The sequence below is a fragment of the Chenopodium quinoa genome, unplaced genomic scaffold, assembly GCF_001683475.1.
Source record: "Chenopodium quinoa cultivar QQ74 unplaced genomic scaffold, ASM168347v1, whole genome shotgun sequence".
NCBI lineage: Eukaryota > Viridiplantae > Streptophyta > Magnoliopsida > Caryophyllales > Amaranthaceae > Chenopodium > Chenopodium quinoa.
In genome coordinates this window covers 1,907,135-1,924,453 of record NW_018744290.1, presented here as the reverse complement: position 1 = coordinate 1,924,453, position 17,319 = coordinate 1,907,135, and the positions used below count along the sequence as shown (strand labels likewise).

At 35.2% G+C, this 17,319-nt stretch overlaps 1 protein-coding gene and 1 pseudogene across 2 annotated transcripts; both read right to left on the bottom strand.

The window, feature by feature from the left end:
- Nucleotides 1-76: 76 nt before the first annotated feature.
- On the bottom strand, nt 77-7,194 carry LOC110695331 (annotated as a pseudogene).
- A 1,484-nt stretch (nt 7,195-8,678) lies between these two features.
- LOC110695213 (RNA-binding protein 39-like) lies at nt 8,679-16,173 on the bottom strand. 2 transcript variants are annotated; one of them, XM_021872439.1, is made up of 13 exons: nt 15,256-16,173; nt 14,534-14,612; nt 14,359-14,415; nt 14,047-14,102; nt 12,724-12,949; nt 11,713-11,799; nt 11,549-11,623; nt 11,345-11,428; nt 10,697-10,761; nt 10,417-10,609; nt 10,236-10,324; nt 9,320-9,434; nt 8,679-8,914 (listed from the first exon to the last, which is right to left on the bottom strand). In XM_021872439.1, exons 1-13 carry the CDS (start codon nt 15,948-15,950, stop codon nt 8,873-8,875), a joined length of 1,863 nt encoding a protein of 620 aa, XP_021728131.1. In that variant the 5' UTR covers nt 15,951-16,173; the 3' UTR covers nt 8,679-8,872. The 2 variants fall into 2 exon arrangements, with proteins under 2 accessions (XP_021728131.1, XP_021728133.1); XM_021872441.1 differs by lacking the exon at nt 15,256-16,173 and adding an exon at nt 14,687-14,715.
- Between the last annotated feature and the right edge of the window lie 1,146 nt (nt 16,174-17,319).

The window sequence follows — 17,319 nt, the reverse complement described above, 5'->3', positions numbered from 1 at the left end:
ATACTTTCTCCATCCTAAGGGACAAAGAGTCTTTTTGAGCCATTCATCTCAATTCTGTGAAAAAAAACCTCATTGACTGACTAAATTTGGATTCAGTTGGATGTCCAACTGATTCAAGTAGAGCATGAACAAGGCATAGCCAAAGCATCGAGATGCTACCTTAATAGTTACAACATTATACCGCCTGAAAATATGAGAAATGTCTATATTATCAGTAATTCAAACCCATAATTAGTTTTGAACGGTACATATGTATGTGAAAGTTCCTTAATGCGACAAGCTATAGAGACTATGGAAGGCAAATAAAGGAAGAATAGGGATGTTTTACAAAACAGTGTCCTGATAATTAGAAACCAACAATGTAACAACCAAAACCTTTGCAGAGCGTCTTTCAGATCTGAGCAGCCTATATCTTTCATGTGTTTTGCGATTGGGAGAAAGAAATGCGGATGATTGATCCACAAACTGAAGTAGCATGCTTGCAAACGAGGGCTTCAGTTGCCTCTTCTTCAGTCTCGAATAAAACTAAAACTTGCTTCTTGCTATTTGCTTCAAAAATCTTGGTGCTATAATACGCGAAATCGGAGCAATTTAGGAGGTGTCGGGACCCGGTGTCAAAAATTCACGGAATACTACGGGATGCATCTCGGGGTCCATATAATGTTGTTTAGAACCAAATACGGCCATTAGTCAGTTGCATTAAGGCCTTGTGAAAGCTTATAGCCAGTACAAGAGGCGTGTACGAAAACGGGTAAATAGGATGCTTAGAGGCAAATTGGATCGTTCCACCCACCCACATGGACTCCCGGAGGATATTAGTGTCAAAAAAGGTCAAAAATTGTCCAAAATTAAAGGCTATAATACACGATTTTGGGCAGAGGTTTCGGGACCCGGTATCGATAAATCTCGAGATACTAGGGGCTACATCCTAGGGTCATATAATGTCGTTTGGAACCATATATGATCATTATATGTTGTCGTAAATGTCCGTGGTAGTTTTAGTATTTGACCCAAATTAAAAAAATAAAAAAATAAATAAAAAAAAAACCTATGATCTATGTAGTCTGTCCTTTTATGTCAGCGTAGATTTACAGTTTACTCAGCACTTGTTCTAATCGGGAAGAAAATAAATAAAAACACTACTTTGAGAAACTTGCAATAAAAAATAAAAAAAAAGTCCAATTGCGATTCAAACCTTTAAGAAGTTAACAGCCAATTCAGCCTGAAAACCATCAGACATTTCAACAAGTGCATGATCAGGTTTGCCTCGGAGAAGCTTGATCCTTATAATGTTGCCATACAGCGAAAATAAATTGAACACTTGTCTTCATCTATTCTCTGACAAACAGATTTGTCATACAATCAGTTAAAGGAGAAAAAGAGGGGAGGTGCTATTGAGTGAAGATCAATTAGGTGGAGAGGCAGAGTATTGACTCACATCAGGATTTAAATTAGATACTATAACAGTACATCTATCATTGGTCCCACTAACACCTGGAGGGAGGCCGCCAGCAAAAGCCGACATAGCTGCAGCATTTCCCATCTGGAGAAGCGACAAAGAGCATTATAATACACAGAATCAAAAACCAGTACAAATCAGGACAAAGTTTTTTATAAGCAAAAAAATAGAACCGAAGAAACTGTTTTCAGGTGAAACATTCTTGCAACCCCCCCCCCCCCCCTCTTCTCACCTGACCAAAATATAAAATATATATGAAGGAAAAAAAAAAACCCTCTACTTTGCAATTCTTCCATGCATTCAGTGAAGAGCTTGATATTATATACAATTAATTGTTTTTATAAAATACTCAGTTTAATCCAGTGATTGAAACAGCCACAAATAACAAGGAATAGGAAGAGAAGAATATTTTTTAAAAAAAATTAATTTTGAAAACAGGGAACATGATATTAATTCTGAAAAAATAAAAAATCTAACTTATTAATATAGCCACTCTGGTAGCATTCAGGCTCAAGCACAAGAAATACAAACCTGGCCATATCCAGCTGCAACAAAGAGAGAAAAAAAAAATCATAATTAGAATTTTCTCCAGAGTCAAGACTTTAATTATAAAAAAGAAATCCAAAGTTTACTATATATTATGGCAATTATGCACCTGAACCACTCCCAGTAGCTTGAAATGGATATACTCCCCCTGCATCACCATAACCAGACTGTTGCGAACAAAACCACGCACAAAAATCAGCAGCAGATAAAACTTGGGCATCATTCTTGGTCACTGAACCAAGGAGAACAAGACTGAGTAATTTCCTCCTTTAGATTCTAGACTAGCAGGAGGGATGCCAAAATCAAGATAGACCAAACAAGAAACAAGCAAAAAAAATACACACTTGTGAACTTCTGCCTCTCTGTTCTGTAGGAAGATTTGGGTTGGTAAAATCTCTGCCCAATCGGGAAAAACATGTCAGCCAGATCAATCAAATCAATAAATGCACAAAGCACACCTAGAATTCAGAAAGTCCATCCCATTATCCCGCAACTAAGGCAGTATTTAACGGGTATCTTATGTTCTGATATGCAAATGTCTAACATGCATCTCAGCAATAGGATTCTGATTTCTGCCAAATTATGTGGCATAGAAAATAAAGATTCTTTAACTGAGTGAAAGGGTTAACTCAAACTACTATTAAAGGAAAAAATTTCTAGAAAACAAATCCATGGTGATTTTGTGCCCAAAGTATCGTTCTCAAATCTCAATAATGATTTTTACTCCTCTTCGTTTCAGTTAATCATTCTCATCAAAAGTTAATAATGAACAAAAACAACTAATTTAAGCAACATTACTTATAATTTAAATTTGATCACATGTAAAAACATTTTCCAGATAATGAACATATCTCCCCACCCCTAGGGACAAGAGTAAATATGCAAGTCCCAAGAACAAAAGCTGCCTAAAAGCCCTAACAGAATACATGCAGGGAGTAGAAATAAGCTGGGAAGAGGAACTGCAGATGGATCCAAGAGCCACCAAAACTTGACAAAAAGAAAAAAGACTGTTACAGAATGTGGTGGGGTTGGGGGGGGGGTAACTGAGGCTAGTCCAAGAATGAGATTAGTTGAGGAAGGGAGAGTAGATGAGATGAGGGGTTCACTTTACACAATTAAAACATTGTTTCATAGTCTTTGTATTAAAGAATGCGTCAATATTTTTAGTTAAGTTAATGCACAGATATACTTGGTAAATAGTTAAAAAGAAAATCTTCCAAAATCTGTTTGCCTGATTGCCTCAAAATGGCAACCCACACACATGCATACACATTTCTTAAATTTTACATTAAATTCTAAATTAACTACTATTACCTCTCAGGATTTAACTCATCAAGCCAAAGTTCTACCTATATCATACCATCATATACGTTATATCTAAAGGTAATATCCCAAATTATTCAAACTGACCTCGAGCGATCATTATTAAAATTCACTTGCAACTCTGTGAGGCTGCAATATAAGGAAATGACAGACAGAATAAGATATATTTTGTATTTAAAAAAGCTTATAAAGAATCACATTTCATGATTGTGAGAGAGATAAAGCCTTACTTTGAGTATTGTACATCTAACTGACAACAACCGTCATATACATTCCGCCCCTGAAAAATGTACAATTTAAGAGAATCCAGAAGGCAAGATATATAAGTTTTCTTATAATAATTTACAGAGATAACAGACATGAAGGGCACTCATTGCAGATGCAGCACTCTGCCGCGTTTGAAACTGGACGAGAGCTTGATAACCTACACAAAATAAGCAGGAATGAAATAAAATTTACTAAGTTTTGGATCATACGGAAAAAATGTGGTTAACAACAATTATTAGTTAATAAATCATTTTTAACTGAATGTAATCAGGGTAACTACAAAAGGCAAGACCAGAGGAAGAAGATAACCAGCTGACTTCTGGAATGTAACAATTTTTTCCACAAACCCATACGGAGAAAACACCTGATTGAGAACATCAACTGTCATAGGATAGATAACTTGATGTATACTGACCAAGAGTATACGATTTGGCTGTCCATCCTGCCACAGAAAGGGGAATAATACAGAGGTGAATAAGACTTAGATGCTGTGATATACTTCTGAACTTTTAATAAAAAGCAATGACGAACCATACTCATTGTTAGCTTTGCTGCTAAACAATAAAAGATTTAACTTAACCCACCCAACCTTGCTAGACAACCTCTAAACAACAATGAGATGATTATCTTAAGTTGATCCTCAAGGAGTGGTGAAGAAAACAAAATGTGAACCTACATGAAGGAGGCATCAAAATGCCATGCAGTAAATATTACTTGTGGTTGTGCTACTTGGAGTGAATTTGGAATGAATTCTCAAACGAGAATGAGAGCCCTGAAGTGTATAGAAATTCAAAATAACTTTTTTCTTTTCCCTATCCCCTTCCTATAATTTCTCCTAGATCAAGCCCCTACATCTCAAATGAAAAAGGACACAATTACAAGGTATCCCCAGATATTTGCAATAAATCAGAGAACAAAATAGAGTTGAAAAGTATTTTGTTTACAAATAAAGGATATAAGAAGATCCTTGCCAACTCTCTGCATCTCCATTGACTAAAAATGTGAAATATAATGTCCATTTGAATCTTAAAATATCAGGAGGTACTGGGGCAGATCAGGATGATTTACACATGATTAAAAAAATAAAATAAAAATAAATAAATAAATAAATAAATAAATAAAATCAATTAGAGTTATGTACTTGATTTATCCGTCCTTATCACACACCAACATTCGATCCACACAATTTAACACATAACTCACAAGGGTGACATAAATAGTGTTGGTTAAGCTAGATCGTGAGATCACCTGTATTACAGCTTCTAGCATAAATGCATAATCATAAAAAATTTAGCTCTAACCAACCAAAAGTAACATCAAGGCAGGCATATTTCCCACGCCATTTAAATCTTACTAAATTTATATGCTAGATACAAACCGTGTCGCTTTTACGTCCTTGAGTCTGATCTGTTGTAAGTTCTTGGTGGGAAGAAAACTGCATGTAAACATTTCGGCCCCTAAAAAGGAGGATATGGTAAGTACAGATATTAGAATCCACAAAGAAGCCAAATAAAAGGTCCAAGAAGAGGAAAGGAAATGGAAATTAAATACAGATAATCGGAAATATAGAAGACACTAACAACAGGAGACAAAATGGATTCTAGCTTTATAACACACTTTTGTTTTGACGATCAGTTATCACACCTAAAGGTACGGAAGTGACTAGAGAATAACAATGAAAGACAAAACATATGTAACTTTTAAGTGCTTTGAATTGACCTTAGACTAAAGGTATGTCCATTTGCTACTTCACATAGTTCACAATAAGAAAAAGGTGCATAAATTTTACTAAGCCATAAAATTGTCAATTGCCAATTGACCTCTTACAGGTTACAGCACCAATCTCTCTCGTCCTCGAGCTTCTCATCTCATCATATTCTACTATGTCTCTTATTCAGTAACCTTACTTTCATTCGGTTAATTTTGTTACCCTATTTACCACAATTAAATCGTTGACAATGCAAATCTTTATACAAAGTAATGACTCTACATCGCACATTTAGAAAAATACTTGCAAGATGGAAAAAGGAAGGCAATACATTTAAAATACTACCATTAATGAACAGCTTGTCTAAATGAAACCAGTAACTGGAAACAACTTACAGCTAAACTAGCGATAGCAACACCATATACATGGTTCGATGCATAAATAATCATCAAATGTTTACCAAATGGTTGGACTAATGGACCATCAAAGACTTACCAAATGGTTATACTAATGAAACATCTATAACTCTACCATGTAACACCAAAAGAATCGTGGGAAGATGAGTAATTATACAGAGAAAACAGAAAGAAAAGCCAAACAAAGACAATACGTAACATTGGGCTGAACATTTGTATAGTAATCCACTAAATTAATTGCTGATGCCATATCCTGAAGTTGCAAAAGTGCCTACAAATACAAGGAATAACACTTACAACACATATACTTCAAACTCTTAGTTATACACAACGAGCCTAATTAGCAATTAAAGGTGTATACTGCATACTAGACCCCATAAACCAACTGAGAGGAAACCTGGGGAGCTAGGTAATCATCCTTGGTCGTTAAAACTGTTATCCATACAATCATAGATACATATACTTATGTGGTAACATTGTCAACCTACTCAAACAGCAATACAGTTACTCAAGAAGAAATAAAGGCGAAAATATAGTATACAAAGTACGACAAAGTCTTAAATGAGACCGCCTCACAATTACTTTAAACGGGGGACTTGTTCTATTTAAGAAGATACAATACTTTGTAAGACAATGTCGTACATTACTATCTCATCTACTTAAATTACTACATATAGACAACATAACACTAAAAATAAGAGGAAAACCTGGTTCTTGGTACGTAGCATCACAAGCTTGGTGACAGTCCCAAATGGTTCAACCAATTGAAGTAAATCATTCTGTAAAATTCCATTAAATCCAATAAACATGAATATTAAAATCACACATTCCACATTATAGCACTAAAAATTAAAATAAATAAATAAAACCAATGGGGTGTTACCTCAGTTATTTCATGGCCCACATTGCGGACATGAATAACTTTGGAGGTTTCAGACATTCTATTCAACAACAGTTATAACCTACAATCACACAAAATCACCATTACAAAAACTCTGTAATCCCCAAATAAAGAAACAAAATTAGAAATCAATAAAAGACTCAATCTTTTTCATATACATAGAGTAACATCTAAAATAATAGATAAAACCCATCAAAAAAAATTAGATAAATAAAATGAAAGACATAAACATAAAGCTCAAAACATTAAAGGGTTTAAATATTAATCAGATTAATAACAACCCAGAAAACACCCACAAAATTTATTCAAAAAAATTGACAAAAAAAATATTAACTATTAAAAGAGTGACTGTAAAAAGAAGTACTCACAGTTAAGAGGAGAGAGAAAGTAGTGAGATTGACAAAGTTGATGATCAGAAGAGAGAGAAAGAAAAAGGGTGCGAGGTTGAAGAAGAGAAGAGCAAGAAAGTAACCGAAGCCGCGCCCTCTGAATATGAGATTAGGGAATTTGTGAGGATCTCTTAGTAAATGCGCCCAAATAATGCTAGTTGCAGTAATAATACTATGTAACACTATACACCATAACTAAGTACTTGTATTATTTAACCTAATTACAAAGTACCCAACTAAATACAAAAATATGATGACATATAAAATGGTCAAATTCGTCCTACAGGTAAGATTGGTATAAACATGGTTTTATCTCAAATTTATTGAATATATTCTTCTATATTTAACCAACCATGAGTCTACGACACTTGTATTTACATGAAATTGTACTGTGTGAACGTGTGAATATTGCGACACGTCATATATATGTGAGCGATAGAAGTTGATAAGTAGGGTTGGATCGGTTTACAAAAATTCTCAAGTAGAGAAAAACTTCACTTGACAAACACAATTTTCTTCACAAGTAATCTTATTTGAATTTTTCTTAGTCACCGATGTATCAAATAGATATGATAGCACAACACTGAAGATATAAAATTTAAATGAAAGCCTTCTAATTATCAGTTGTTATCCAATTATTGTAGCATAGGTATTTGTATATCTTGTCCGCATATTTTTAAAGTTTGCCCTCATTAATGATGAAGACAGTCTTACTTCAATACTTTTGCTCTAAACAGGCTTAAACTTGGAAAGGTAGGCAATTTGGGAGTGGGGATTCCCTCACCGTCCCTGGCCCCGCCACAATCCCAAAAAGTTGTCTACCCACAGTAGTACTGGACTAGTGGCGGACTAGCGGGAAACTGGGAGGCAGTATGTTTAAAGGAGAGAGCATGGGATTGGGAGCCGTAGGGGGTAAGTAAGGCTACTCTCACAACAAAAAGCAGAGTTATTGCAGACGATTTTAACTGATGGCAAATAGTGAAAACACACAACGCTTTTTATATTCTTCTTGTATATTTTTACATCGTACTTTGAGAGGTTTGCACTTTGCAGCGACAATTGAAAGAAAAAATTGCAACAATAATCCTAAACATGGAGATTTTTCCGATAACAATCCGGAGCAACAGACAAGCCCTGCACTACACTTATTTTTCCAAAAAAAAATGTAATACTAAGGTGAATATCCCAATGGAAAACAAAATCAACAGTCACAAACAATGTCGAACACTCCACAAGGAATACTTCTGCCTTCATTTGCGGTTATATCCTACTTACCAGATACTTGTTTGCAACACAACCACCGCCCCTATTCTACGGAGTATCATTCTACACAATAATCACAAGGAATTTAAACACCTGAATCAAAACTAGATTTAAATGGCAGTTGGCACATGGTAATATGGTATAGTGTAATTCCCTCTAAATATCCCGACACGCTATAACTTGGACTACTAATATATTTAATCATGCATTTGCAAAATATAATATAAATAAAAAATAAAAAATAAAAAAAATCCATATCTTACTTATCAAAATTTTATTTTACTACCTCCGTTTCATATTTTTTACAACTTTGGGGTAATATTTGTGAGATATAAAATAATCCAAAGTTGCAAAAAAAAAAATGAAACGGAGGTAGTATACAAAAGCTAAAAAAAGATTGTCAAAGTTGTGCTAAAAGTCGAAGCGAATAAGAATATTCAGGAATGGAGGAAGTATATAACGACATTACATAAAGCATAGTGATTCTCATTGCACACCACATTATATTATCTCAAAAAAACATTTAGAAAAAAAAAAAACAGATTAAATTTCACTTCCAACAGTATCCAAAAGAGTTAAAGCTGCAATTGTAATGAATCTTCAAGTAGCATCTCCAAACTTTGCTTCATAATCTTGAGGTTGCTGCAATAAACCAAAAGTACAATCCATAAGATATCCTTGACAAGTGCAGAGAATACAAAATGACGATGACAACATGAACACCAATCAGTATCCAAGAGCAGATTCTAAAGCCCCCTTAATTTTAATCATTTCATATCAATGACAACATAAAAATACACATAGCTTTCACTAAACCAACAAAACAAGCATATGGATGATAAACATCCAAAAACTTAACTCGAGAATTTTGTACAGTTAGTAAGGAAATAAATAAGGCAAGCTAAATCCAGTTATTAAGAAAAATTATGATCCTCCAAATTGTTAAAATAAAATGGACAGAGAACACCACAGAAAGGAAACAATCGGATATGTAACCCAACAATGAAAGGGTTTGGAAAATTGATAAGTACATCAAAAATGCATTACCATATAGATGGCCGTTATCAACCTACGAGCAAACCATCGCATATGCATTCCACCCTGGGCTTTCATTGCAGCTTCCTTGGTGTCAAAACGAAGGTAGACATGACCGGCACTGTGTCTGCAAACCAGAAGGCAACGAATTCATTATTGTTGGCCACAAAGAATATTTGTGGCACCAAGTGCAACCAATGGGCTTATGCAAAACAATACAGCCAAAAGGAGAAAGCACATGAGACAACTACATACTCTATTCCAATAATTGCAACTTTACAATGAATTGACAAATCAATTATTCAATCTATTAAGGAAAATTAATTCCAACATCCAAACAAATGTATAAAAAGGTCTGCCATTAATTTTTTTAATTAAATGCGGCAATATTTAAATTTTGGTTTCAAAGTAACAAAAGCAAATGTCTAATTGCTACAATGAAATGAATCAAAAACCTCAAATATTTCATAAGGTTGTTCCACAGTGGAATTCTCAGACTACCATCTAACCGCACTGAAGTAAAAATTGTCATTTCAAGACAAATTTTACTGCCTCAATCAACATTTGACAGCAGTATAATGCACTGGATTGATGATTGTCCGACTTGGTTCACAATGTAATACTCCCTAAGTGGTATCCTACCATGTAATTACGCTTAACACAAAGTGAAGCAGTTCTTTGACCAATCAAGCATTAATCAACTTCCCTTTCAGAATCTTTGTATCAACAACATTTCACTACAGGCAAATGAAATTTATTGGTCACAAATAAGGTTTTGTTCTCTTCACCTTATTCTTATTACTTATTAAAGCTATAATTTATACCTGTTAAAATCAGACTAAACCACAGAAAAATTCAACCCAGAACTTATAATTTTCAGATCAGAACACCTTAAATAAGGTGAAGAAAAAACCTAAGTATTACATACTTGTCCACATAGATATGTCTCACTCGACCAAACTTTGAGCATTCATCTTCAACATCTTCTTTAATATCCAAGTCAAACTCTGGATCAGTCTGCACACAGTAATAACAGTATCAACATACACAAGTAAAAGGAGCAAAATAGGAAGGGGTAACAGTTTTAGGAGCAAAGCAACAAAACATACCTCAGTGGCTGGATCAAATAAATTTTTCAACAGAAGACACTCACTAGGGGTGCCTACAGCTTCAGAAGCTGGGGTGGGAAGGAGTTGGGGAGGGAGTGTGGGAGCAGGAGTGGCAGAATGCCCATTGAACAAGGAAGGCGTCTGAACAGAAGATGTACCACCAAGCACTGGCACACCAAGAGTTCCGGCAAAGCTACATACAAAACAACAAATATTACCTCAGGAGAGAGAAGGGGGAACTTTGCAGAGGTGGGGAAGAAATGCACTACTAAGTACTAACCTTGAAGCTGTACCACTGCGGTCCAGCTTTTGCATTAGCAAAGCTCTGGACTGGGCATTTAAAGCCTGCAAGACAAAAAGTATACGTCAAATCATCTATCAATGACACCCAAAAGGCCTCAAAGCCATAAAAAAGAGAAAATAATCTTAGGAAAAGTTTTCATTGTCGTTTCTCACAACATTCACAAACTAAATAGCTTATTTAAAATTTCTGTTAACAAAAACTGAAAGCCATATTGCTTGACCGGTGTACTCGTCAGTAAAGAACTCTTCCCTTCAAGCACAAATCTCAGGAAAAGTTTTCATTGTCACTTCTCACAACATTCACAAACTAAGTAGCTTATTTAAAATTTCTGTTAACAAAAACTGAAAGCCAAATTGCTTGACCGGTGTACTCGTCAGTAAAGAACTCTTCCCTTCAAGCACAAGCTATATCTAAAACTGCATGAACTGTATGCCACAAAAAAAAACTTTTTGTTTCAGGGGCACAAAATCTGAATTTCTCCTGCCCTTTTACAAAGTTGAATTATGCCAATTTACAAGCCCTAATCACAATTGCTTAGCAATGACTACTATGGGGTATCATAACTTAAAAGACATTGCACACATTGAGTGATTTTCAAGCAAAGATATCATATGTATAACTCACCATACCACCCCCGTCGTCATCATCGAAGTCCGCTGCAGTTGTTCCGGTATCTTGTCCACCTACATGTTCGGTGACAGATGAAACCTGTAGTATCCAGACAGAGATCTATTACAGAAGAATACAAAGAGAGATAGGTATGAACAAAAAAAAGTAACTTGTCTAGACAAAAAAAAATTACTTCCATTAATCATAGCAACATCCTACCTTAATATATCTGCCAGCAATTTCTATTTTCCCATTTAAACTTTGCGCTGCCTTTGCATGCTCAACTTGAGCAAACTGTCAATTTAGAAAGGATATCAGCTGAAATACAAAGCAAAGCTTGAATTGGAGTGGCTAAATAAGATATAAACCAACTTTTCACTGACTTGAACAAACCCAAAACCTTTGCAGTGTCCAGTCTCAGGATCAAGGGGAAGTTGCACCAGCTCCACAGGACCAAATGATTCAAATATCTGCCAACAAGAAACAAAGGGTAGTAATCACATCAGCATATTATTATAGGAATAAGTCGAATAACTCATTAAGGACCAAAAGGAAATAAAGAAAACAAAAGGTTTGTCTGGAAGTGGAAAAGATTAAAAAGAATAATGGATGAATGTGTAAATTGCAAAAGCAACTCACAAAGAAATTTTTTTCATCAGGAAAGAAATAAAGCTAACATAAACAAAATAGAAAAGCCCCTTAATTTAATATTAATTCATCTCCCAAAACTGGAGATCTGTAGATGCGTGATCAATTGATTAAACTCTCCAAATAGTTTAAGGCCAACTTAATCTATAAAAGCTACAAACTATGATGATTTAATAAAACATCAGGCTACTCTGCCCTCATGTAAGACACTTTCACCCAGCATACCACTGTTTATCCTTAAAGCTGTACAACCATAACATCAGAAAATTCAGAATCCATTAAAAAAATAATCACAAAGTAGAGTACTCCCAAGAAGCTAAGCCCTTAAAAAAAGATACCATCAGTCATCTCACTCAACAAGTCCAGGATTTTGTTGCAAGAAGTATATGTTAATTTTATCACATTTACAGGTTATGTACAATGTGGCCTTCCACTTTGAAGATGTCATAATGCTATTTAAAATATCATCTAACAGCACCTTTCATTAATCTAGCATGTATTCACTACAATTTAACTCCTTCACCAAACATAATATTTCCTCAATATATAAGGATCCTTGCCTATCAATCAGTGCAAAATAAACCACACAGTAGAGGTTACAGCAACAGACTTCAGCATTAATTAACAGTCACATTATAGATACCAAACCTTTCCTTTGGATGTCGCCTGAAAACGGACTGTATCAAAGCATAGGAATATAGGATGAAAAGGGACATAAAAACATGAAAAGAATGTTAGAGATTCACCTTACGCAGTTGCTGCTCTGTCATATTGAAGTGTAAATTACCAACATACAACTTTCTATCAGTCGGTCCATAAGGGCCTGTAACAGCTGTGCCAGTAGAAGCTGTAGATTGGACAAGGTTCTTTTCAGCCTCAGACGGTTTGACCATCACAGGCTGCCCAAGGAATAGCTGACCAGACATTGCAATCGCCATTGGCACAGACATAACACCAAAAAACTCAACATACCTGCATCTCATCACAAGAAGTCACTGTAAGATTACCAAATGATTGAATATGCAGAAAAATCAGGCAGGACTTACGAAGAATTCAGATAAAATTGTGGTGAACAAAATCCATATGAGAGAAAGCTGAAGCTGAGCTTCTTTTCAAGAATCTGATTTCTCAAATACAAGAGAAGGTTAGATAAAAACCCAAAACAATCAAGCAATAACATATGTTCAATGCCACTGGTAGGATTGAGAAAGGTTAAAAAAAAAAAAAAAAAAAAAAAAATAGCAGAATCAGGTACGCTATGGTCAGCAACATTTCACATAGAATTTGAAAAACGTATCACAAAGCCAAATATCCTTCCCATTGATCATGCACTCATACCCAATTCCAGAAGTACATAGATAACTCAATCACCATACTGGGTCATACCCCCACCCTAACAAGTAACGATACAAAAATGGACAACCACACGCGGCAAACAGCACTGCAAAGATATAACCCAACCTTTTCCCTTGCTCATAGCACTGTACCAGGTTTGCAAGACAGATTTCTGAGAACAAGCGGTGTATAAATTTGAGATAAATACAGGTAGTTCGATTGCAAATGCCTTAAACAAGGCTTAGATGTTAAATTTCACACTAGTGTTACAGTAAATTGATTGATGAATCAGCTAAGATTTAACTAGGCCACCTAGCCTCTTATGTCCTGAAGGCCTTGACTTTACCATCTTAGAATGGAGTTTCTTCAGCGAATCCACCTTTACAATGATGTATCCAAAATAAAACTTACCTAAATTGAAACAACTCCCAATCAGAAATGAATAAGAAAAATTAAATTAAATAACCATTATACCAATCAATTTAAGTCCTTAGAGACTGATGAAGAAGTAAAACGAAGAGTAGGCTCAGGTTCATGTCGTCTACCTTTAGAATGCTGCATGAATTGTTAAACATGAGAGCAAGGTATTCCCATCATCCCTCATCATGGATATCTTTATCGCATTGCTAGTTCATTTAAGAATAAAGTCAAGCTTGCATCTTAAAACAGCATAAGCTACTAGCTATATATAACAATGCATGCACCTAGAATACTAGCAACAGATAAGAACATACCCAACTCCTTTTGAGCGCCTTGAATTTCGGTCCATGATAAGCCTGACATCCCTCACCTGCAAGAGACATTTAAATTGTAACAAATAATAAATAAACAGTCGATGAGCCTAAATAGTTCTCTAATTTGAAAGTAGATATTTTACAACAACTAAACATGTTAAACATAATAAAAAATAAAAATAAAAAGTACCAAGTCAACAGCAAATATGTTAAAACATAATAATAAAGATACAACAACTAAGACTTGCACATAAAAAATAGTATACAATTATACAATATAGCATCAGGAAACAATTACAAAGTGTCATTTACCTTGCCAGCTTTTGAGAAAAATTCATAAACATCTTTCTCCGTTGCTTTGAGAGGCATCTGTAAACACCCAGTACAGTAAATGAAACACGTGTCAAAAATCAACAAACCACTTGAAGATCAATTAACATATCAGTACTGCATAGGTTACTGAAGAATTAGATAAAAGGACAGCCACCTGGTATGCAAAGACAGTTCTCTGATCCCTCTCAGGATCAACTTCAGGCTCCACTACTTCCTTTTTCTCTTTGAATCTCCTGTGAACCGTAAAATTTATAATCAATATACACAAATAAACTAACATATAGAAGGTAAAAACAAGAATCATCACCATTCTACAGCCATGATGTTGCCGCTGACCAATTGCAATGTGAACATCAATAGTCTCATAATACCTCTAAAGAGACTCCAAGGTAGAAATCTAGGATGGGGTGCTTAAGTTCACTGTAACATTGTTTCCATTAGAGTCTTGAAGCAAAATGCAAATACATTTCACTATTCCCCAATAATTATAAAGTATAGCAAGGTTAGCGAGGCATTTTAATATAGCTCTTTATAATTCAAAGCCAGATAATTGTAAAACTTTCACCCAAGATGAGATTCTTAAATTTTTGCCATTCCAAAATTCCCATGTAGAAATTAATCAATACCGACAATTTCACAAAAGCTTTTAATTTATATAGACTATGAAATTTTAATAGTTTAGAACAAACAGCCTGTATGTAAAGATACATAACAAGTTCATCAAGCTATTCTATCAGAAAATTGCATGACACCAATGCCAAAACCAAGACTATGCAATTAGAACACATTATTGTCTTAATTTAATCACAAAGCACAATATCAAAACAACGCACATTTGCAAAGCCAGTAAATAAGAAGAATCAACCAGCAAGCTACCTGCTATCTCTGGACTCAATCTCTCTGGCCTCTCTCTCCCTCTCCCTGATCACATCTGGCTCCCGGCTATCATGCCGCTTTGACCGACTACTGCTTCGCCTTGACCTCTCCCTATCCCTATCCCTATTCCGGCTATCATGCCGCCTAGGCCGACTACTACTCCGCCTTGACCTCTCCCTCTCCCTGTCTCTATCCCGGCTCACCTCTCGCTCCTGGCTATCATGCCGCCTGGACCGACTACTACTTCGCACCTCCTTCTCTTTCTCCACATCACTCTCCTTCTCCTTCTCCCTATCAGACTCCTCTTTATCCTTCTCTCTCCTCTCCTTCTCCTTCTCCCTCTCTCTCCTCTCCTTCTCTCTATCCCTATCTCTCCTCTCCCTTTCTCTCTCCTTCTCTCTATCCCTTCTCTCTCTATCTCTATCCCTGTCCCTGGGTCTCTCTTCTTTCTCTCTCCTCCTATCCCTGTCCTCCCGCTTTCTCTCTCCTCCACCCCCATTCTCCTCCTCGCTTCTCAACTTCTTCTTCTTCCTCTCATCATCATAGTCATCTTCTCGATGATCATCCCATTCTTCTTCTCTCCTCTTCCTGTACCCTTTCTCTCTCTTCTCCCCGCTCACCTCCTCCTTCTTCGATCGACCCTCTGCTGTTTCTTCCACCGTTTTCTCCAAGTACTCGTACTCATCGAAATCCATTGAATTTTTCTGGGGACAACGAAATTCAATAGATTGAGGAATTCAGAGTTTAATTTGATGAGAATTGAAAATATTCCAAACCCTAATTTCGATATTGGGTTTGCGCGAAATTGGGGGTTTTGACGTACTCGTATTGTTTATTTTAGGGTTTAGGAGTTTTGAGGTTTCTGAAGGGAGATTAATAGAAATTGAGGCTGCTAAAAATGTTTGGGTTTTTCTAAGTTATGTCCCATCGTTATTGAGTATATAAGGTGTGCCATACTTTTTCAAAATTATAAGAGGTATTCTCCAACTTAAGGTGTTATTCAACCGTATTCTATAACGTTAATCCAACGTTAACGTTAGTAGTTGTGTTAACAGTTCGTTACCACACTTTGGATAGAAATTTCGCGTCCAAATTGGGTTAGAGTTATTTAAGTAGGTTAACATTTAGCATTTTTTTCAAATTTTCTCATCTATTTTTTGTTCTTTCTTCTAAAAGCAACCATGGATATGTCAAGCTCTCGGTGTAATTCTTATTCTTTTTTCTTATCCGCTTCTTATTACTTCTTATTTATTTACAATTGTTAACGTCGAGTTTACGTCAGAGAATACGGTTGATTAAACAACTTAAGTTGGAGGGCATAACTTGTAATTTTGAAAAAACATGGACACACCTTAGAAATTCAACAACCTTGAGGGCATAGCTTAGAAAAACCCAAAATGTTGTTACCAGTATTTACCGAAAAAGGGTTTTTTTTATTTTTTTTGTTATTTTGAGGAAAAATGAGGAATTTTTATTCTTCTTTGTGATTGGTGTCCAACTATCCATTTGAGGCCTCTTTTTCTAATTTTTTTTTCCCAAGTTAGTCAAAAAGTTATTTCCATTTTTTTATTAGGAGATTAACAATCCTTATCGGAAATTCATAATCAATAACCATAATCTTTTTTGATTTAGTATTAACAAGATCTCTAGGATTTAAGGTAAGACTATCACCAAATGAGTTAAGCTTTACTTAGTTAGTCCATACAAAGTTATCTTAATTGAGGTCGATAAAATCCTCATGCTGCAAAATATCTTACTCGTACATTTTGTTTAAAACTACAAACATCAAATATTTAGAAGTTTAAAATTTTAAAAAGTTTCCTCATAAAAATACATATACTATTTTGTATAAAGTACCAAAACGGCCAAATATTAATCAAAGCATGAAGTAATATGGTTGAGGTCTGGTCAGAATGAAGCATGGTATATTTGTATGTGTATAATTGTAGATGTCTATTTGACTCGTCTAAACCCGTATAACAGCAGGTTTAGTACTCCATATTATTTTGCCTGAAATTATACTCCATATTATCTAGTTTGAACCTGTATTATTTCTTCTTAACT

What these genes read in the sequence shown, in the direction of transcription:
- LOC110695213 (XM_021872439.1), bottom strand. Translation starts at nt 15,950, where the DNA reads ATGGATTTCGATGAGTACGAGTACTTGGAGAAAACGGTGGAAGAAACA. An exon ending in AGGCGCTCAAAAGGAGTTGG is followed by an intron (nt 12,950 to 14,046) that starts GTATGTTCTTAT and finishes GATGAGATGCAG; the next exon opens with GTATGTTGAGTTTTTTGGTG. An exon ending in CAGAGCAGCAACTGCGTAAG is followed by an intron (nt 11,800 to 12,723) that starts GTGAATCTCTAA and finishes TCTTGTTGGCAG; the next exon opens with ATATTTGAATCATTTGGTCC.